Raw genomic sequence first — 20,871 nt, forward strand, 5'->3', positions numbered from 1 at the left:
AAAATATGGTCTCATTAATCACTTGAGAGAGATACAAGTTAACATATCTCTACCAGTAGATAAAATACATTTTCTGTTTTGTCAATATTAGACATGGAGCAAACCCTTAGCAGAGGTAATGGGATGATCACAATGCTTATTGTTCAATTTAAACTTGAAGAGTTTTTTGTGCAGCCAAGCCTAGGAGTGGGCAGCAAGTTCTTCATCTCTTTTGAGATTTTAAATCCTGATTATCTATCTATCTATCTATCTATCTATCTATCTATCTATCTATCTATCTATCTACCTATCTACCTATCTATCTATCTATCTATCTATCTATCTATCTATCTATCTATCTATCTGTCTGTCTGTCTGTCTAAGTTAGAGACGGTCTCACTCTGTCACCCAAGCTGGAGTGCAGTGGAACGACCACAGTACACTGTAATTTTGAATTCCTGGGCTCAAGTAATCCTCCCACTTTGGCCTCCCAAGTAGCTGGGAACAGGTGCCTGCCACCACACCGGTTAATTTTTTAAAACATTCTTTGTAGAGACTAGATCTCCCTATGGTGCCCAGGCTGTTCTTGAATCCTGGCCTCATGTGATCCTCCTGCCTCAGCCTCCCAAAGTGCTGAGATACGGCCAAGAAATATTAATTATAAATTACTTATCCTTGGAAAGAACTACTGACATGTACTGAAACTTATCTTCAATTTTCCCAGAAGGCTCCATGTTTTCATCAACTTACAAGTTTCTTTAAAATTCTTACTGGTGTCTGCCCACAGCAAGTACTTAAAAGAGTTGTTAGCTACTGGCAAGAGAGCCAACCCTATGAGGTCAAGTGGCCATCCTAGAAATACACTACGGCAGGAAGATCCCAGTGAGAAAGAACAAATGATTAGGTAAAATTCCATCACTATTTCAGGAAAAAGCAGCTCATGAGGCAGCATCATTTTCTTCATTTGTAAAGGGTAGTGATTGATATTGCTATAATTTGTAACTGTCTTTGAAAGGTTTAATGAAAGTAGCATAACCGCTTTGAGTATTTATTTTCATTATCAAGACAATCACGTGAATACCTACTAGGTGAGATGCATGCTCACTGGATCAGAAAGAAAACTGCATTCTCATTGGATCACAGGGTGCTTGGCTATGAGCATTGGGGGCACAGCACAGAGTACTTACAATCAATCACTTCATACTAACTAGTGTAGTTCCTGGCATGCAGAGAACACACCAAAAGTTAATTGTAAAGAATGAATAAATAATGAAGGGAAGAATTACATGGACTCTCTGAAATTGCTAGAAATTATCTGTGTTCATTTGTAGCTTGTCTCCCTACTGGACCATAACCCCATGAAAGAAGACACTTCATCTGACTTATCTAGTGTCTAAAACATTATCCAACTTAGTAACTTATTTTTGAAATAAATGAATATGTGCATGAAAAATATTTTTTAGAGAAACGAACGTCATGTATTCAACTTTTACCTGTTTTAATATAATATACTTATGTGTGGAAGTACAAATTGGATAAGTTTAAAAGACAGGATGAACTCATATCAGTACATTCAAATCTTCAATGATAAGAACACGTCTTTTTTTCTTTCCTATAGTGCCCGGCTAGATCTTGTGCTGTACAATTGCTCAGGATGTAGTTACAAACCAAGACAATTTAAGAAGGAATCAGAGAAAAAGAGATTTACTTTTATTTTTCCTTTCTATTGATAAGAGGTCAAATAAAATATACATTTTATAAAATAAATACAGAGCACAATGTGTGGAAAATTTAAAATGAGTAAAATATTTTAGAGACAGTCGTAATTCTTAAATTAAGAAGGGTTAATATATTAAAAAATGAGAATATTTATCTTTTGAATGTAGTCCAAATTAGAAAACAACAGAGAGAGAGAGAGAGAGAGAGAGAGAGAGAGAGAGAGAGAGACAGAAAAGGGGAGGGAAGGATATTTTACTTCTACTTAGCAAAGGATCAAAATAAATTAAACATGTTTGCAATGTCTCTGCAACAAAATTCAAGGTGTACACATGTAAACAAGAAACAATACAATCAGTGGGCTATTTATTTACCAATATTTTTTCCACAGTTGGCTTTAAAATGATCTATCTAGGTTTACCTGGCACAATACTTTTAATCTAATTAATCTCTGTGAAGCCATATTTATTTATAAGGTAAAAGGACAACAACCCCATTACCATATTCCATACAAAGCTTTCAATTTTCATGTTTCAACCACAAACATATTAATTCAGTGCTACATTAAACTACAAAGAATTAACAACTTGTTTGTATGCTGATGAGGAAATGCTTTAAAACAGGACTGGGGTTGCATAAACTTCCTATATCTCACTTATTTTTAAAGATCAATTAAATATCCTCTTTGAGTGTGCTTCCATAAAATAATTACCTCTAGATTCTAGAGCACAGAGAAACAGATGAGCCTCATAAATTTCAATTTTAAGTCCCCTTTCTGTACTTGTTTGCAAGTAGAGATGACCCCGGACCACATTTTTACACTGCTTTTGTCAGCCATGGTGAATCCAATCTGACACATTCAAGTTCAAGTAAGTTGAGGACTGGGACTAAGCTTAGCCCACATCTACAATCTTTGCTTTTTTTCCCAGCTGGGATCGGCTAGTTCTCAAGAAGGAAGCAGACAAAAGCTAGGCCAAACGAAGAAATGGGGCTGAAGACCTGACTGTCCATAGGCTGATGGTGCCCAGAGAGTGATGCTAAGCAGCTCTGAAAATGACGCTGCTTAGTTGGTGGCTTAAAACAAACAACAAAATAGACTTAGCCATGCCATATTGGCCACTATCGAGTAATCGCTGTGATCATCTATTTCATAATACTACCAGAACTACCTGGTTCCAAAACATATCTCATAGTGCATCATAGGTCTTTCATTCCAAATGGTTCTGAACTATTACATATTTTCCTTTTGATTAGACTTTTAAAAGGTGATTTCTTCCAACTTACCCTCTTTCCATAGGCTGAACAATTCAACTGTCCCCATATGAAAAAACTTCCTGCTTCTACATACTGAAATTTAATTTAGTGACTTGAGAACACTTTCCTAATTAATCAACTTTCTTTAACCCTAACTAGAGGATATTTATGACATCTCCAAGCTTCAAACTAAAGCAATCTTGTAATACATTCATTTTTATTCTACAGTTTATTAATAAAAATATCAAACATTAAGATTTAGAATAGATTCTTTATAGGACTTCATTAAACACCTCTTCCTTACTTGAAATTTCTCTGCATTTGGTTTTCCTTGGCCAATTCCTGGCCCATTTTGGAACAAAACTTATGTAATCCAATGTTGTTCTATTTTTTGTGTATGTCCTAAAATAAACATTGTGCAGACTCTTCAATATCTACATAAAACAGATCTGTATAAAAATAAAATGACTTATATGAGGCCTTTACAAATTACCACATTTAAAGTGGAGAAGAGAAATTAATTCATTGTAGAGTACTTTATGGTTTCTGTGACCACTTATTATACGTCTAGTCCTTTCAGGCGTAATTTCTAATGCTTAAGGGATGTTGAAAGAAATAATAATCTGTAATACACAAACACATGAATACATGTGGGATTTTTAAAGAATCATAATAAATCCATGATGTCAATGAACGTTTGGCATGAAAATAATATAAGGCTTAATATTTTGCATTCAAGTGAAAGTACTATTCGGTTCCATATATGAGACAAATATACCGAACATGAATTTCTCTAACTGTTCTTTTTAATATATAAGACATTTCATAGACAATATTTCTTTTGTTTCTTTTTCTCATAAGGCCTAGATTATGGTTAATATCTCATGATACCAAAAGTAATACTGCAACAGATATTAAAGCATTTTTTCAGCCACTTATTCTATAAAATATTAATTGCAAGCCTGTGCATGTGCTGTATATATAGGAGATTAGGTAACTGAGTTCCTGCTCAGTTCCAAATCAATAAAAGATAATATGCACAGCATCAATCATCATTCACTCTTCCTTTAGTGGAAGATTTTTAAAACATGTATTTAAAGCACTCATGGAGACAACACAAGCTAGGGAAGATGTGAATAATACTTACCTAGGAAGGACAGGTTTTTCTCTAGAAGCATGTCTCTCAGCAGGACTTCATGCTCATGACCAATGGCACTGGAAGTTTCAGTTAAGGGGTAACACAGGCGGAATTATACCAGCAGGAAATGCTAATACCAGGTCTATACTTTGAGATGAAATGAAAAACTGAGGTGGTTTTAGCAGCCATTTTCACCCTTAGTCCACAACTTTGAGGAATGAAATCTCTATACACATCCCCTTATTTAAATAATTTGACAGCATTTTTCTATAATTTTTTAAAACTCTTTTTCTTTTTCTAGAGACAGGGTCTTGTTCTGTTGCCCAGGCTGGGGTATACTGGCACAATCATAGCTCACTATAACCTTGAACTCATGGGTTCAAGTAATCCTCTCACCTCAGCCTCCTAAGTAGCAGGGACTACAGAGGTGCACCACCATGTCTGGCTAATTTTTTTTTTTTTTTTTTTTTTTTTAAGAGACAGAATCTCACTATGTTGCCCTGGCTGGTCTCAAACTCCTGGGCTGAAGTGATTATCTTGCCTCAGTCTCCCAAAGTGCTGGGATTACAGGTGTGAGCCACTGTGTTCTGTTCTTTCTATAATTTTTGTATATACATTTTGGCAAACAAAGATTTTAAATGGATGTGTACCTTATTTTGAAAAGAAGGAGAGTCATTTAAACGTACCTTAATCTGTGTTAAAAATCTTTCAATTGGGTTGGGCAAGGTGGCTTGTGCCTGTAAGTCCTGCCACTCCAGAGGCTGAGGTGGAAGGATCACTTCAGGCCTGCTGGGCAAGGTAGCAAGGCCCCCATCTCTTAAAAAAATTATACAAAGTTTTAAAAAATTAAAATCCCTCAACTTGACTTAGCACACATTTGTTAAGCACTTACTAAGTACAGTAAAGAATACTAGCCAGCCTTTGTCCTAGAAGAATTCCTAATCTTAGAGAGTTATGTAAATCTTCTGTGAATTCACATTTGTCATCAAGCTAACATTTAGAAACTTCTTTGTTTCACTTCCAATCAACTGTTGTTGAACTTTCGCAACTTGCAAGCCAAACAAATGACTTGTTAAGAATACATGTAATCTGCAGGAAAGACATCTTAGTAAAGAGTTGTGGATTAGGGTGTGGGTATAGAGGGTATTTCAAAAGTCTTCTCGTGTATGTGTACATACATATATGTACATAAATAGATATACATATGAATATCTATTTTTCAGTGCTTACTATGTGTTAGACACTGTGTTAAGTGCTTTTAAGTAGGTTATTTTATCCTCACAAATAATACTTATTTTACAGATGAGAAAGCCGAGGCTTAGAAAGAAACCTGTATAGGGCTTACAGTCAATGAGTGGCAAAGAAGATAACAACAAAATCTCTGCCAAGTCTATGTTTATGACCTCCATATAGCTTCTCAAAAAGTATTAAAATTATGTAATAATTGATAATAGCTAATATTTCTTAAATATCATTCATGAAGCCTTTGTGCTAAATACGTTGAGATACCATCTTAGAATAGCCTCATGAGTAGATACTATTATTAGTCACCCCCCTTTTTTTTGAGATGGAGTCACCCCCCATTTTTTTTTCCTTGGCTCACTGTACCCTCTCCCTCCTGAGTTCAATCAATTCTTCCTTCAGCCTCAGCCTCCCGAGTAGGTAGGATTACAAGTGTCTGCCATCATGCCTGGCTAATTTTTTTGTTTTTAGTAGATACCAGGGTTTCACCATGTAGGCCAGGCTGGTCTCAAACTTCCAACCTCAAGTGACCTGTCCATCTAGCCTCCCTAAGTGGTGGGATTACAGGTGTGAGCCACAACACCCAGCCTATTAGACACATTTTTACAATTAAGGAAAGTAAGGTTTCGTAAGGCTGGGGAATTTGCTGAAGGTCCCATGGCTGGTAAATAATGAAATCATGAGTGGAACATGGAAGTCTGGTGTATTTTCCAAACAGATGAGATTGCACAAAGTCTAAAAAGAATGCTATCCTACTCTAATATTTCAAATGAGTCAAAAGCATTTGGTAATAAATATGTGAATCATCACCTTCACTGATAATACTAACCTGGTCATGTCACTCCTTGGCTTACTAGAGAAGCTGATTCTGATCATGTACTACCTGAGTTCAACTTAAATAAAACTTCTATGTTATTTGTAAAAACAACAAAAAAATTCTAGAGAATTATCTTGCATTTTTTTTTTTTAACACATGCAGGTGACTATCGTTTAAATCTTAGAATTCAAGAGATGTGACCATTTATGTTTCAGCCAAACAGGCCCTAAGTCATCATTATTGCCTTTTCCTCCAGTTGTCCCCTACCCTCCAATGCACATGGCTGTGCTTTTAAAACTTCTAAGGAGAAACAGAATAAAGGAAACACATTTTTAAATCACAAAATTTCACACATTTTCAGATTCCGTTGAAGACATTTGACGAATAACTCTCAATGGTCTCTCATTACTAGGGACATCCCACATTTTAGAACTAAATTATTTACTTCTATTCCACATAAATGTGCTCTCATTTTTATTGTTGTAAATTATTTACATCTAAAATGTTGAATCATGAAACCGAGGTTTCTGATGGTACAGAAATGAAACCCACAGCATCTGAAGCTTCCTGTATCATTATCCTTCCCTCCTTCACAGTTTATGCTTTCGTCTAATAGCTGTGTCCTGGAGTCATACTTTGGAAAGTTGAGGTGGCTCATTTCTCACATTTTTTTCCTTGGTGAGTATGAATTGTGGTGGGAAAGGTGTAGGTAGGCATGGCTGCATAGGGAGAAATACAGTAGATTTTTTTTTTAAAAAAAAGAAAGCACAATGATAATGTATATACACTTTGCTAACTGTGCTTTTTATAGTGTCTTACTAGTAAAGGGCCAATTTACTATATTCTACTTACACAAATACAACATTTTCATAATGCACTAAGAAAGTTTAGCGCCTATCTTATTTACCGAATGTGTGCTTTCTTTCTCACAGCATGATGTAATTTACTAAGTAAGCAATGTAAATATTACTGAATTATCAGAAAAACACACAAACAGCACATTTACTCACATGGAAAACCAGTAATTTTTATTCAGTGTGAAATAAAATAATTATTGCTGATCAGTCTAGGAAATATCTATGCAAGTGCATTTAGACATTATATGAAACTGCTATTACTTCAGTGCAAAGACAGAATCAGCTTCTCTGTAAACTTCCAGCCTGTTTTGTTTTGCATGATAAAAGCAATCACCAATTTGAAATTTTGGACAGGTATGTTTCTTAATTATGCTTTGCTTGATATAAACATATATAAAATGCAAAGTCTAGAAAAGAAAACATAAAATCTGTAGTTTTACTGGCAACAGACATAATGAAACTGCAAAAATTATAATCTACTTGGTGAATGTAATTTACAGACATATGTCATTATCTTTATCAATTGAAATCATGTACTACATTAAATTCTACTGGCAATAACACAGCCAGAAAAGGAAAGTGAATGATGGCAAAAATGTAAGGAAAATACTCCAAACAGAATTTATAATGCTCTATAAGCAAAAACACTTAGACTTTGTCTATAATAATACCTATTATTGATGTATGGCAGTGACCATGGGCAAAACTTGTAAATAACCTCACAAGTCATTTTCTTCGCCAGCCATACAGCAATCTAGTTTCCCGTAAGCATCTCAACTATTACTGAAAAAATAGCCTCCTGGCATTTACAAAGCAGTTGACTTCATACTTTAGTCCATGCATACATAATTAGATAGTTATATTTAAAATCAATATGCAATCCTTCAAAAGACATTAGGCTTTTAAAACCTTAACTTTAAATTGATTTTTAACTATTTTATGTGCTTTAAAATTAACATGTAATTCAACCCCAGATACTCTGAGATGGTGTTAGTTGTTATATGAATGTGCTCAACTTTATCAGTGTAGCAACATGAGGTCGGCACTCCTACAATTTCTATCACTATCATTAATTTTACACTGAATATGGAAGTACAATTTCACTTTGGTTTAATAAAAGCTGAGCTTAGGATAATGCTGTGTTTTTACTAATTTAAGCTAGACTGGAGAAACAGACTTGGAGGATAAATACATAAAGGTCTGTATTTCCAATGCTGAATATTCTTGTAAGAGGGCTCTGTTAAAAGATTGTTTATCAAAGATTACTTATATAAGCATGATTTTCTTATTAAAAATGTTACTGACTCTAAGCCTTTGTGAAATAAAGTGGAATATAAACGTATACATGTACACGATTTGACTAGTAGGAGTTTCCAGCAAAAGTCTCCTGACTGGCAATTACTGAGTCACAATTAGTCACAGTGCCATCCACGCTAACATAATCCATACCAGGAGGGACATGTTTATATTATTAAGAGGAGTGAAATTCATCGACTCATATAGAAATTATTCTCAAAAATAGTCCTCATTATTTACCATTTAAATAGCACTTTTATTTGAGGATTATCAAAAAACTCTGTTGCTGCAGTACTACTCAATTTATTGATTAATAACATCCTACTTCATGAAGTAGTTACTGTCCGCCCAATCCTGTTTTAAAAAGTAAACATTCACTCTTTAGTAATCTCCATGTCTTTAATGAAAAATGACTGGACATCTGTTTTCACAACCTTAAATTTATGCCAGGAGGAAAAGTTACCTTGATTCCTCTAAAAATGTTTATTAGGACTCCAAATGCCAGCTCAGATTCTAATCAGCATTTAAGCACTAAGAATCTATTGCCTTTAACATGTGATGTCTCTGGAAGCATTTTAATCACAACCTCTTTTCACTCCAAGCTCTAAATTTATTCGAGTAAATTCAACAAAATTTGGCTCATTTTAAGTGGAAATTTGTTATATTTTTTTAAAATGTTCATTGGGATGGTTAGATACATTCCAAGACATTACGTTACCTGCTTAATGACTCTGTACCTTTAAACTCACTGAAAACCAAGCAGTTTGAAATAAGCATGCGAATATGTAACTGATGAACTGACATCTTCCTGTGGTCTGATAGTCCTTAAGCTGCAGAAAAGAATGGTCTGTAGTGACCCTCCAGTTGATTGAATGTAAAATAGAAGAGTATGAAATGTGTTTTGTGAAGCAGAACTTTATGTCAGGTTAAAGCTAGACACATCTCCACTGAGTCTAAGCTCGTCAATTGTGCACCTAAAATTTTATGGGAAAGGATACTGCTTGATGCAGTCCACCAGTGGTCCATAACAGCAGTCGTTCACAATGCACTGCAGACAAATAAGAAAAGGGGTCTGGGGTGGGGCAACTACAAAAACTATTACAGTAAACAGTAACCTAAAAGCAGTAATTACTTTCCTCCCTCCACCACCCCCCAAAAAAGAAAGCTATCAGAAGGCTGTTCAGATTTAATCACAGAAAACAAAAATTGCATGCTTTTTATTCACTATAAAAGCAAGCTATTAAAAAGTGAAATGCTCTTCTCGCAAATATTGCATTGCCATTTATGGTGCACCCTGACCTCAGTGATAGTTTATGATGACAGTAATTAAATGAGGTTTAAAATCCTTTACTCTGCTAGGCAGATAACAGCATTGCCACTGAAAATAGACAGCTGTGATTAATACCTGATAGACCTGATTTGCTAGAACTCCATCTGGAATCTGAGAAGGGTCCCGTAGCATACTATTTATAACAGACTTGGAGGCTGTAGAAGAAAAGAGATGAACTGTTAGCAGATAGTCAACATACTTTTAATGCAACATGAGAAGTGACATATACCTACATATACACAAACCATGAAAACAAAAATATGACTGGCATTAATCATTTTTTCCTTTTTCTATAATCTAACAGAAGCTTTTAATTAGACCATTTTGCCAAGTTTATAAGCCACAGTGCCAGATTTGACAATGACCTAATTTTTCCAAGGTAAATTAACAAGTACAGACCTAAAGCAGATGTCTCTTTTGTAGATAAATTAGCTTAGCAAAAGCCCATTTGGGGAAAAATAAATCAGAAAAGAAAATATTTACCTTTTGCAGGTAGGTATTTTATAACTAAGCATATGTATATGAAGACAGGTCAGATTCAAAGACTTCAATGATACCAATGAAAATGACTTTCAGCCAAAAAAGAACCTTCTAATTTTAAACCTTTCTAAAATAATTCTCATCAACTGTCATAAAATCCCATCTCCATTCCACAAGTGAGGAAAGTAGGTAAAATTGCCTGAATTGAGAGAATCTTAAATAAGGAAAATATACACAGAGAGACCCACATACAAATTTTCTACCCAAAATATGCCTCAACTTGCAAATTAAGTTGAACCCCAAGGGAACTGCTACAGAAGAAGAGAGGGCAATAAGGAAGGCATCTGATAAAGGTGGCATCCTTTGAAAAGCAAGGTAGGAGATCTTGACCTCACTGCTCACTAGGCATGTGACAGCCACAGTAGCCAGAATTCCTTTTAATGTACGGGAGATGGGCAGGTCTCTAGGCTGAAGCTAAGTCAGGTGCTGCCTAGGAACTGATTCTTTCAAGTCCTCCAGTGGAACTATTCACCACAATTTAGCAAAATGGCCTATGGTCTGGTTCACACAAGCACAAACTAAAATGCGTACTGAATAATTATCTAATTAATAAAATACAGACCACAGGTATACATCATTCAAGTTCTGAGACAATATGGGGTCCAACTTGTTTATTTTGTTTAAGAGTATGTTCTTTATCAAGCTCTATACTATAAGAACACTGACACATAAGATAAATGTTAGTAAATACTGTGGAAATAAATAAGGAAATTATATTTTATTCACTTAAGAATAGTATTGAGTCTGCAAAGAAAAAAATGAAGTACAATTATTTTAATTACTGCCCACTCTTAGTCATATAACTGCACACTTATAGCAACGCTGATGTACTTAGCCATTTATGAACATGTGTTTGCACTGTAGATGAAAAGGCCATATGTAATCTCCAAAAGAGCATCACCCAGCTATCTGATCCAGCCCTGTCTCTACAACTAGCTCTGCAACCTTGGCAAGTTACATAGCTTCCCATGTTCAATGCCCATTGCTATCTGTAGAAAGTGAAAATATTATTTAAGCTGACTATCTAAATAAAGTGTTCTTGTGTGGTCTCTAGGGGAAAAAACTACAGCAGTATTTTGCTAAGTTTAAGTAACAGTAAGAATCAAATCAGACCTGGGCATTTACTTCATATAAACCATAGGGTTGGATTCAATTATTTCTGAAAATGATTACCATTGATAAGTGGTACAAATATTGGGAATAGGAAGCAGGGAATCATCGTCTTATAAAAGAAAAGATTATAGCAGCAATAGTATTAAAAATCATATGCCTGGTAAACTCGGTTTTCCCAGGCCTGAGAAATTCTAAGGACTGGCCAGTCAGAGGGGTCCTAAGCAGTGCCCACAGCTCTCATCACCTTCTCTGAGGAAGCTCTCTCTGGCCTGCCACTCGAGTCACCACATGGTAATGGCAGACACATTCTTTTATGTTGTCCATAATGCCAACAGAGGCTCAAGGAAATAGTAGCACCTTACCTGTATGGACCCGGTCATGGTAAATGGCAATTCTCATACCCATATGGGGAAGAGCTCACTAATACATAAGTGGTCATGACTAATAATGCTATCCTATAAAAATTACAGACCTCAAACCAAACTATATGCAAGCTCATTGCTAAAATCATAAAACAAAAGCTCTTTTTTTTAAAAAAGAAAAGGGACAATGCTCTGGGACATAAGAAAAGTAGGTCATTTATTTTCAGCCAAAAAGGGAAATATCAAAAGAAAAAAGAAACTGATGATATAATTTTCTTCACAATATAAATTTTAGAAGAGTGGTATACTTATCAGGATTAAGAATCATAGGCAATACACTTAAAAAAAAATTGAATATGTTGAATAAATCCTATTCAAATGAAAGGAAACTTGCCAGAGGAAGTCAGTTGTTTTAAATGTAATACTAGTATAAAGCATACATTGAGTCCACATTCATTTTAACTTCAACAAAAAGTCTTTTCCCTTCTTGCAATCCACCATTTTTTTTTAGAGCAAGAGAGAATGTTCTTCTAGGAAGTCAATGCCTGTGCTGCAGACCCAAGATGTATCTGCCAAACACACAGCAATTTCCATTCAGGCTTCATGAAAGTGTGTTGGTGTTTCAAATCAAGCCAGAGAGTGTAAACCTACTTCCTTCTACACACATATTCTGAAGTTTAGGAACTGCCCGCTCAACAGAAATGAATAGTAACATCAACCAGGTAAGTAAATGTGATTTGACAACCTTGCCATAGCCAGTACTAAGATGCCTCAAGAAAGCCTGTGTCTTTTATGGAAGCTGTTCCTAGACCAGCTCTGGCGAATTTATATCTGGCTTTTTTCACCGTACATGGACAGGATTCCTGTTCTCCTCAAACTTTGCTAGAGGCATTCATTTATTCTGTTGATTTCACAGTTTGCCTCTGCCACTTTAGGATTACAATGGGCAGGATTACAATTTTCTACAAAGCATGTATAAAGCAGAAATGAATGAGTCACTTGCAGCTAGATTCACAAGAAAAGGAGACACTTGGTACCTGTTAAAGCATGCTACAGCAGACAGGGAATAAATAGGCAATGCCTGGACTAAGGCATACCACCTAAGATTATGATCTTTTCATTGCGAAGTATTTGTAACATAAAGAACTAATATAAAAAAATCTATGCACTCACCACCCTGACCTAACTTCCAAATCTGCAATAAATTTGTTTTAGTCTCATATTAATTTGTATAAACTTTTTTAAAAAAATGTCTCAGTCTTGCTAAAGGTTGGTTTTAGTATTTTCATGAGACCAAACATTGGCTCTGTCGCTCCTCTTTACTGTACCTTTTCTTCTAATTTCACTTAATTTATCCTTTTTCATCATTATTTCCTGGTTCCCACTTTGAGTTTGCTACATTATTCTTTTACTATTTTTATAGAATTCATTTTCAGTTTTTTATTTTGAAATACACTTTCCAAGGCTATAATCATTCCTCTAAATTTTGCTTCAGCTACAAGCTAGAATTTTGTTGTCATTTATTTATAGTTTTTAGTTTCCATGATTTCATCTTTGATCCAAAAATTATTTAAAAACATGGATTTCTGCTGTTTCTAATTTATGATGTTTATACTAATATGGGTTGTTTTACTTTCTGTTTTTATATGTAATCATTTTTGTTAATGTTTTATATGTCTTCAAAAAATTGAAGTTCCTAGTTTTGGGCTGCAAGATTTAGATACGTCTAGCAGGTTAAGATTTTAATTGTATTTTCCAAATCTTCTGTATCTGTTATTTTTTTTCAACTACATATTAAATAATCATCTACTACTACTGCAGAGGTGTCGGTTTCTCCTTATAATTCTGCCAATGTTTTCTTTCTGTATTTGGAGACGACACTATTGGATGCCTGCACTCTCATTTGTTATACATGGACTTCTTGGTAAGTATATCTTTTGGTAAAGTCAAGACTTTCTTTAATAAAGGTTTTCTCTTAAGTTTAATGCTATCTAGTAATAATATTTCTGCAACACTTTTCTTTTGGATAGGATCTGCCTCACATATCTGGTGTTCCATTTCTTTTTGTTGTTGTTATTAGTTTTTCTAACATTAATTTTTATTGTACTGATTTCCCCATTTCTTTACTACAAACTTTATTGTGTCATTATGTCTTAGGAATGATTCATAAATAGTATTTTGTTAGATTTTCTAAAATCAAATTTGAAAATCTATGCTTTTTTAAAAATGTGAATTTAACTTGTTTACATTCATTACAACGGATACATTCAGACTTATTTTTACTCTCTTATTTCCTGTGTTCTGCTAATCTTTCCTTCTCCTCTTTTTTCCCTACCTTCTAGTTAATTAAGTTTTCTTTATTCTCCTTTTATTCTTATTCTCTTGGAAATAATACATCCTACATTTATCCCTCCCTCTTTTCCTTCCTTTCCTCCCTTCCTTTCTTCCTCCCTCCCTCCCTTCCACCTTCCCTGCAATTTACCTGCCTCGGCCTCCCAAATTATAAGTGTCAGCCACTATTTCTGGCTTCTACAATGACTTCTTTAGCTGTTTTCTCAAAAAAATGTTTAAACTGAATCAGTATCTAATCTTTAACAGTAACATCTTTGTTGTTTTACATATAAATAACTTGAAACACATTCACTCCAATCAGGAAGCCTCCCTTTAATACGTCATTCAGCTAATGAGCTTCTCAATAACTTTTAAAATATATATATGGAAATGAAGTAACAGTCTGTTTTTTTTTTTTTTACTATCAGCCTCCATATTACTGTGTCTGTTACTTTTGTTCAACAATCTTGTTTGTTAACACAATTTCCCAATTAGTCTCTACAATGTTAAATTTCATGTGTAAACTTGACTGGGCCATGGGGTGCCCAGATATTTGGTCATATATTCTTTTTATTTTTTTGGAAGGGTCTTGCTCTGTTGCCCAGGATGGAGTGCAGTGGTGTGATCTCAACTTATTGTAGCTTCAACCTCCTGGGCTCAATATATCCTCTCACCTCAGTCTCTCTGGCAGCTGGGACTACAAGTGCATGTCACCAGATCCAGCTAATTTTTGTATTTTTTTGTAAAGACAGGGTTTTTCCATGTGGCTTTGAACTCTTGTGCTCAAGCAATCCACCTGCCTCACCTTCCCAAAGTGTTGAAATTACAGGTATGTGTGACCGCACCTGGCCCAAACATTATTTTGGGTGTGTCTGTGAGGGTATTTCTGGATGACATTAAAATATGAATGTAAACTGGGTAAAACAAATTGTCCTCCCTAATGTGGGTGGGCCTCACACAATCCATTGAAGGGCTGAATAGAATAAAAAGACTGAGTGAGGAAGAATTCTTTCTGCCTTTGAGCTGAAACATTAGTTTGTTTCTTGTCTGTGAACTCTAATGGAAACACTGGCTCTTCCTGGGTCTCAAGCCCATTGGCCTTCCGTATGGAACTACAACCAGTGGCTCTTCTACTTCTCAGCCCTTTACCTGAGACTGGGACAACACTATCAGCTGTGTTGGGTCTCCAGATTGCCAACTCTAACTCTTGAAGCTTATCAGCATCTATAATTGTAAAAAACAATGACACACACACACACACCCCCCTCTCTCCCTCCTATTCGTTCTGTTTCTCTGGATAGCTCTAAGAGTTGTTTTCCATTTTTTAAAACACTCAATGTTTATTTAAATTTATCAACACAGTTGCCATATTTTCTTTTTTGGTATAGTTTCTTGAGTTCCATTCTCTGCTTTTGGGTTCAAAATCCTTATTAATGAAACATCTGATTTATTAGTTCTTTCAGCTGAAATCCCCGAGCAGTAAAAATGTTTTAGTCTTGCCTTATCTGAAAATATCTGTACTTAGTTCTCACTTTTGAATAATAATATAACATAGTGTACAATTATAGACTAAAGGTCATTTTAATTCATCTCTTTGGAGATTCTACTGTCTCCTGGGATCTATCATTACTTATAAGAACTCTAACATCAGTCTAACACTAATCCCTATATATGTAATTTGCCTTTTTATCTCTGATTACTTTTAATATTTTACCTGACATTCAACGGTTTCATCACTATGTGCTTAGATGTGGCTCTTTGGGTATTTAGCCTGCTTGGAATTAGCAGTTTCATGAAGCTAAAAATATATACCTTTAACCAATTTGAAAAATTCTGAGTCATTATAGCTTTGGCCTCTATTCTCTCCTCTGAAACTCACATTAGACATCTGTTAGAAGATCTTATTCTATCCTCTGTGTCTCCTATGCTCATAAACTGTATTTTCCCTCTTCATCCTTGTCATATTAAAAGTGCTTTCAATAGAGTCACCCTAGAATTCACTAAGTTTTCTTGCGCTCCTTAGCATCAGATCAGAGAATCAGCCAACTACTGCTAGAAGAAACTAAGGCAAACAAGCAGGTGAATCATCTGTGCTCTCAAGACCCTGAAAGACTTGCCTGTGGAAAAGAAATGCCTTTTGATTAGGCTGCACTTGAACTGAAATGAAAATAAAACTGTATATAGTTGGAATCCCTAATCTAAGATCTCAAATAGGTTTAAGCAAGAGAGAGGAACTAGTATGGACTGACTGTGTCCTGGATGGCAGCAGTTAGAAGAAAGGATGTGTGAAGGAAGGACAAACATAGGGATAAAAATGAGAAGGTCAATTCATACACAGTCAGAGCTGTGGCGTGAAGGCCTAGTTCTCTCCCCACTTAAAAAACACGTACACAGGGTCTCTGCAATTGAACAGCTGAATGGATATGGAAAGTGCTGCTGGCAATACTCCCAAGGTACACCAGGAGCTTTCCTCTTCATGTGGCTGCTCCAGGGGCTAAGCTCCAAGACAGCAAAGCCTAAATACCAACTAGTATTTCATCTTTTCTTCCAATGCTGATTTAAGGCCTTTGGATATCATGGTCATTAAGGTCCCAAGCTACATCTCCATAGGGATTGACCTGCCAGTGTCTTTCCTGCACAATTTCAGTATTGCCAGTGGCCTGCAGGAGCCCACTCGCCCTTGCAGCTGGAACTACTACTCAAGAAGAATTCTAAGCACTAGCCCACTGGCTCTCCCACTGCATAAAAGTGAAATCTAAAGCAGATTGATCCCATTTGGCAATCTGAATAAGAAAGATATTTTAACATTAGGGAATCCTATAGGGACAAATTAAATTCTTCTCTGTAACTAGCACATAATCATGTAAGAAATAACAGACTAGAGCTATCAAATACAAAAGTATTATGTAAGGACAAGAGGAAGACTGTCTCCAAAGCACAAGTGTTTTTCAGACGGATTGGAACCTTGTCTCAGGCAACTTGCAGCCTTATAGCCACTATACGCCATCTACCCTTATGCAACAAATATTGATTAAGCACCTGGTTAATGCCATGAATATACTTAATTCTTCTCCACACTCACATACACATATTCCAAATCTGGAATTTTTTTTCTGTCTTTCCTTCAGCTAAAACTTTGAAGCCCAGTTCAATGTTTACCTTCTTCTTCCTCAGAGTGCAGAACAGAGAGAACTCATATTGTGTATCAATCATTGGGCACTTGATTAAATGTTACTTTGTCAACAGATGACAAGAGATTGATCAGGATGCTGAAATTTTAAACCATGCCACAATAAAAAGGTGTCATATTTTCTTAATACTGTCTTTAAATATCTGGGAGCTTTCACATGGAAGAAGATTGACGCTATTCATGTGGTCACCCCCAAGAAGATAAGAAAGAAATCTCACAAGTTTATTATTGGTGGTGAGGCTACAAGGTTTCAGATTTCAAGCTCAGCTTTATGTGGCCCTTACTTAGTCTACACAGATGTTTCTTAACCTTTTTTTTTTTTTTTTAATTCATTAGGGCCCACCTCAGGAGACTTCTTATTTTTTTCTTAATTGCTCCCCCCATGAAATTTTAATGCCACAGATATGCTGCATATCTGTTTACACAATCTCACCCCCTTTGAGAATGCATGGTTCACATGGAGGATTAAGAAATTCTTTGTGTCAGGGTATCTGGCAAGCTGCTTAAATGCAGAAATACTTATCTGTTACCACTCCAAAGCTGCTTTGCACAAAACAGCTACTCAACAAACTGCTGAAGAAATTTATGAACACATTACCAAAGGAAAGAGAAGACTACTCTTTCTCATAGGATACAATGGATCTTTAGATAAACAGTGAAAACATCTAATGACTCATCTCCCAAAGAGGAGTGCTTATCACTGACATGGGTATGTGCAACGACCTTACCAGCACACATTTTTTGGTTAACAGTTACACAGTACTTTTATAAGTAGTAAGAGATTCTATAGTATTCCCTCCTCCCTCCTAGATTTGCCTCCAATTCATATGTTTAGCAATTAAAGTTTCAAGATGGTGCTCCATGTAGAGCAAATATAGGGCCACATAATGAAGAGAAGCCCTCTTGTGGGTTCACTGGGGCCCAACACGAAAGGTGAGATACAAAGAGAAAACTCCCATTTCAATCAGGGGAGATAGTTCATTGCAGCGAAGACCTACCAAACTTTGCTGGGGTATCCAGAAAGCCTGACAAGATCAAATGTCTTATAGTCTATGAAAAGAAAGAAAACTGGATGCTTCTAAAGGTAATACCACAGAGGCTACTGGTATGACCAAGTCCGTATTATTCAGTGACACAAGGGCAAATCTCTGCTTTGCAAGTTGATGACTTCAAGAAGCTTCTCTAATAATTCCCTCTGGTAGCCTGCTCATTTATGTCTCCTGTGTTTCCAATTGCTGGCAAAGACCCATACAACATCATGGTGTCTGCCTCGGTGCATAATTAGAAAGCAGTTAATTCTAAGTCATTAAAAATGTTGCCCAGGATTGGAAGTACTCAAGGAAAGAGGACACAAAAGTGTGTTCTTTTCTGGCAGACTCCCGAATCTAATGGGAAAGAACAACCTAAACTGTATATCTTAAATTGCAGGAGAAGGATAGGTAGGTAAGCAGAGATGAAATTTCAAGGCATGTTAAACGATATGAAAATTCACACACTTTTAGTACGTTGAAAGGAACATTTCCTGGGAACTAAACCCATGTGACTAATTATAGCTAGGGACAGCGCTTCTATTCAGAAATAACTTTCGTTTAATTCTCCTGAGAAAAATCTCAACAACTTTCAAGGAAAATACAGCTATTCAATTTCTGCCCATTATCCAACACAGAGATCTATATTCCTTGCACTTTATTAGGTACAAAAAAAAATGTCAAAATTCTATGTGTCAGACAACCTATGCAATGAAGGCGAGGTACAGGTCACTCTCATTTTAGAGAGAGACAAATACCATAAAAATATCCTACCGGGTTAACATATTTTTGCAGAGGTTTCAAGATTTTCTGAGTTTTCAAGAAAGCTTTTATTTTGGTCCCTCAAGCAAATGAGCTATTCATTTAAATGAACAAGTTAGTAGCCTGATCTAAAAATAGCTGTACAATTAACAGTGTACTATATAATTAAAATCCGTATATCATTAAATTATGCGGACGTTAACTTCACTATGAATTCTTTATGTAATAAGACAGTTAAAAGATACATTTCTTCAGTTGTAATTAATCTTTCAGCAAGTCCGCAGAGCACAATGGCAGCACAATACTGTGCCAAAGTGAGAGCTAGGGTTTACAAAGAGGCATGCTGCAAGCTCTTGGGGCTCCTAGAAACAAAGTGTATTAAGGGAGAAGTGCAATTAGTCTCCCAAGGAAAGTTACCAGCAATACTCGTTCTGTATGCATCACCTTTGGACGCCCGAAATGACAGAGAAGTGCTAGAAACTACTCCATAGAAAACAGATGATGTACATTTTGTACCCATGGCAATTTTTTACAGTGGCTGTGGTCAACAGAACAGTTGAAGAAAGGGATGAGGAACTTAATCCATTTTTAAGAACTGAAGAAATTACTCCCATAGTGCAGCAATTAAGTGTAAATTAAAAGAACCATTTAATTACATTTTTTTGCTGACTTTAGCAGACAAAAATGTTAATAGTCACCAATAAAAATGATTATGAACCAAAAACATCTATAAATTAAGCACCATTATGCCAGTATAATAAGAACATTCACATTTAGATTATCACACACAGCTGCAGTACCCTGAGCTTAGAGTGTTTCGGTGGCCTCACGAACTTCTCTCTTCCTTGTGAGGGGAAAAAAGGTTGATGTGAGAACAAAGTACTGTCAGAAATCTACCCTTTAAACTGCTCAGACCTGGAAGGCACACTCATTGCTTTATTTCTTTGCTCATTTTTCTCAGAGATTGGTACATCTGAAATACCTTTCTACAGATCTATACAGCACTACCGTTCAGCAAGAAAAAGAGAGTTATATTTTCCCCTTGAGTTAGGACGCCTCATGACAAATGATAATGGATAATCAATAAACTGGGAAATATGAGGCCACAAACTTTATGAAGCCAAGAGACATATTACTTCTGAACAACACTCATTTCCCTTAACAAAGTCACTACTAGACTGTGCCTAATAATCTGAAAGAAAATCAAAGGACCTGCAACCACATCAGCAATATTGGCAACTTATTCCACTTTAATGGCATTTTGATTGATTTTTCTGCCTAATGGTAGTTTTATACTGTAGATTTGACGCTGCTTCTGCAAAATAGTTGTGTGTAATAAACATCCCCGAAGGCAAACAGTGAACATTAAGGTTCTTGTCTTACTAGGAATCATAATTGAAGCTTGACCAACATTGCCTTTGGCCTTTTAAAAGAAATCTTTTTGCAAAAGCTATTCCTTTCTGTTTTTCCTTTCTATGAAGGACCTGAAATGTGATCAAGGCATTTTGTTTAAAAAATTCATAAAGAGGCTGACCTTGACAATGACTTTGTGTGTTTCAGTAAAGCATTGACCTGCTGGAAATGGAGACCCCCGCGCTAATAAATCAAGCACATTTAAAATGAGTTACCCTAATGCTCATTCATCACAGCTGTAATGCCATTTGCAGCAGAGGATTCGCCGTCCTGCGCAAACACTGCAGTAAATAATAACACTTGAACATCTCTGCATCGTTGCAGGTTCCAACACCACAAGCATACGTTTATTAAGGAGCCTTTATTAGATATCGTATTCTCACCTGACAGGCCAGATCATGGTAAGGTTAAGAGAAACATATATGGCTTTTTCAAAAGGGGAATGTGACACTTTCATAATTATATATTCTTTTATGTAGGGAGAGAGAGAGAGAGAGAGAGAG

General features: G+C 35.8%; 1 protein-coding gene across 4 annotated transcripts in view; it reads right to left on the reverse strand.

Annotated features, from left to right (window-relative positions):
* The window catches only part of CDIN1 (CDAN1 interacting nuclease 1), a 275,096-nt gene that overhangs the window by 161,919 nt on the left and 92,306 nt on the right, over positions 1 to 20,871 (reverse strand). For all 4 annotated transcript variants that reach the window (XM_037742369.1, XM_037742367.1, XM_017539511.2 and 1 more), the window contains exons 6-8: positions 9,705 to 9,784; positions 9,298 to 9,347; positions 4,097 to 4,164 (exon numbers count right to left, since the gene is read on the reverse strand). In XM_037742369.1, coding sequence (XP_037598297.1) covers positions 4,097 to 4,164; positions 9,298 to 9,347; positions 9,705 to 9,784 — 198 coding nt within the window. The remainder of the gene's footprint in view (positions 1 to 4,096; positions 4,165 to 9,297; positions 9,348 to 9,704; positions 9,785 to 20,871) is intronic.

The sequence above is a fragment of the Cebus imitator genome, unplaced genomic scaffold (assembly GCF_001604975.1).
Source record: "Cebus imitator isolate Cc_AM_T3 unplaced genomic scaffold, Cebus_imitator-1.0 Scaffold119, whole genome shotgun sequence".
In the NCBI taxonomy this organism is placed as follows: Eukaryota; Metazoa; Chordata; class Mammalia; order Primates; family Cebidae; genus Cebus; species Cebus imitator.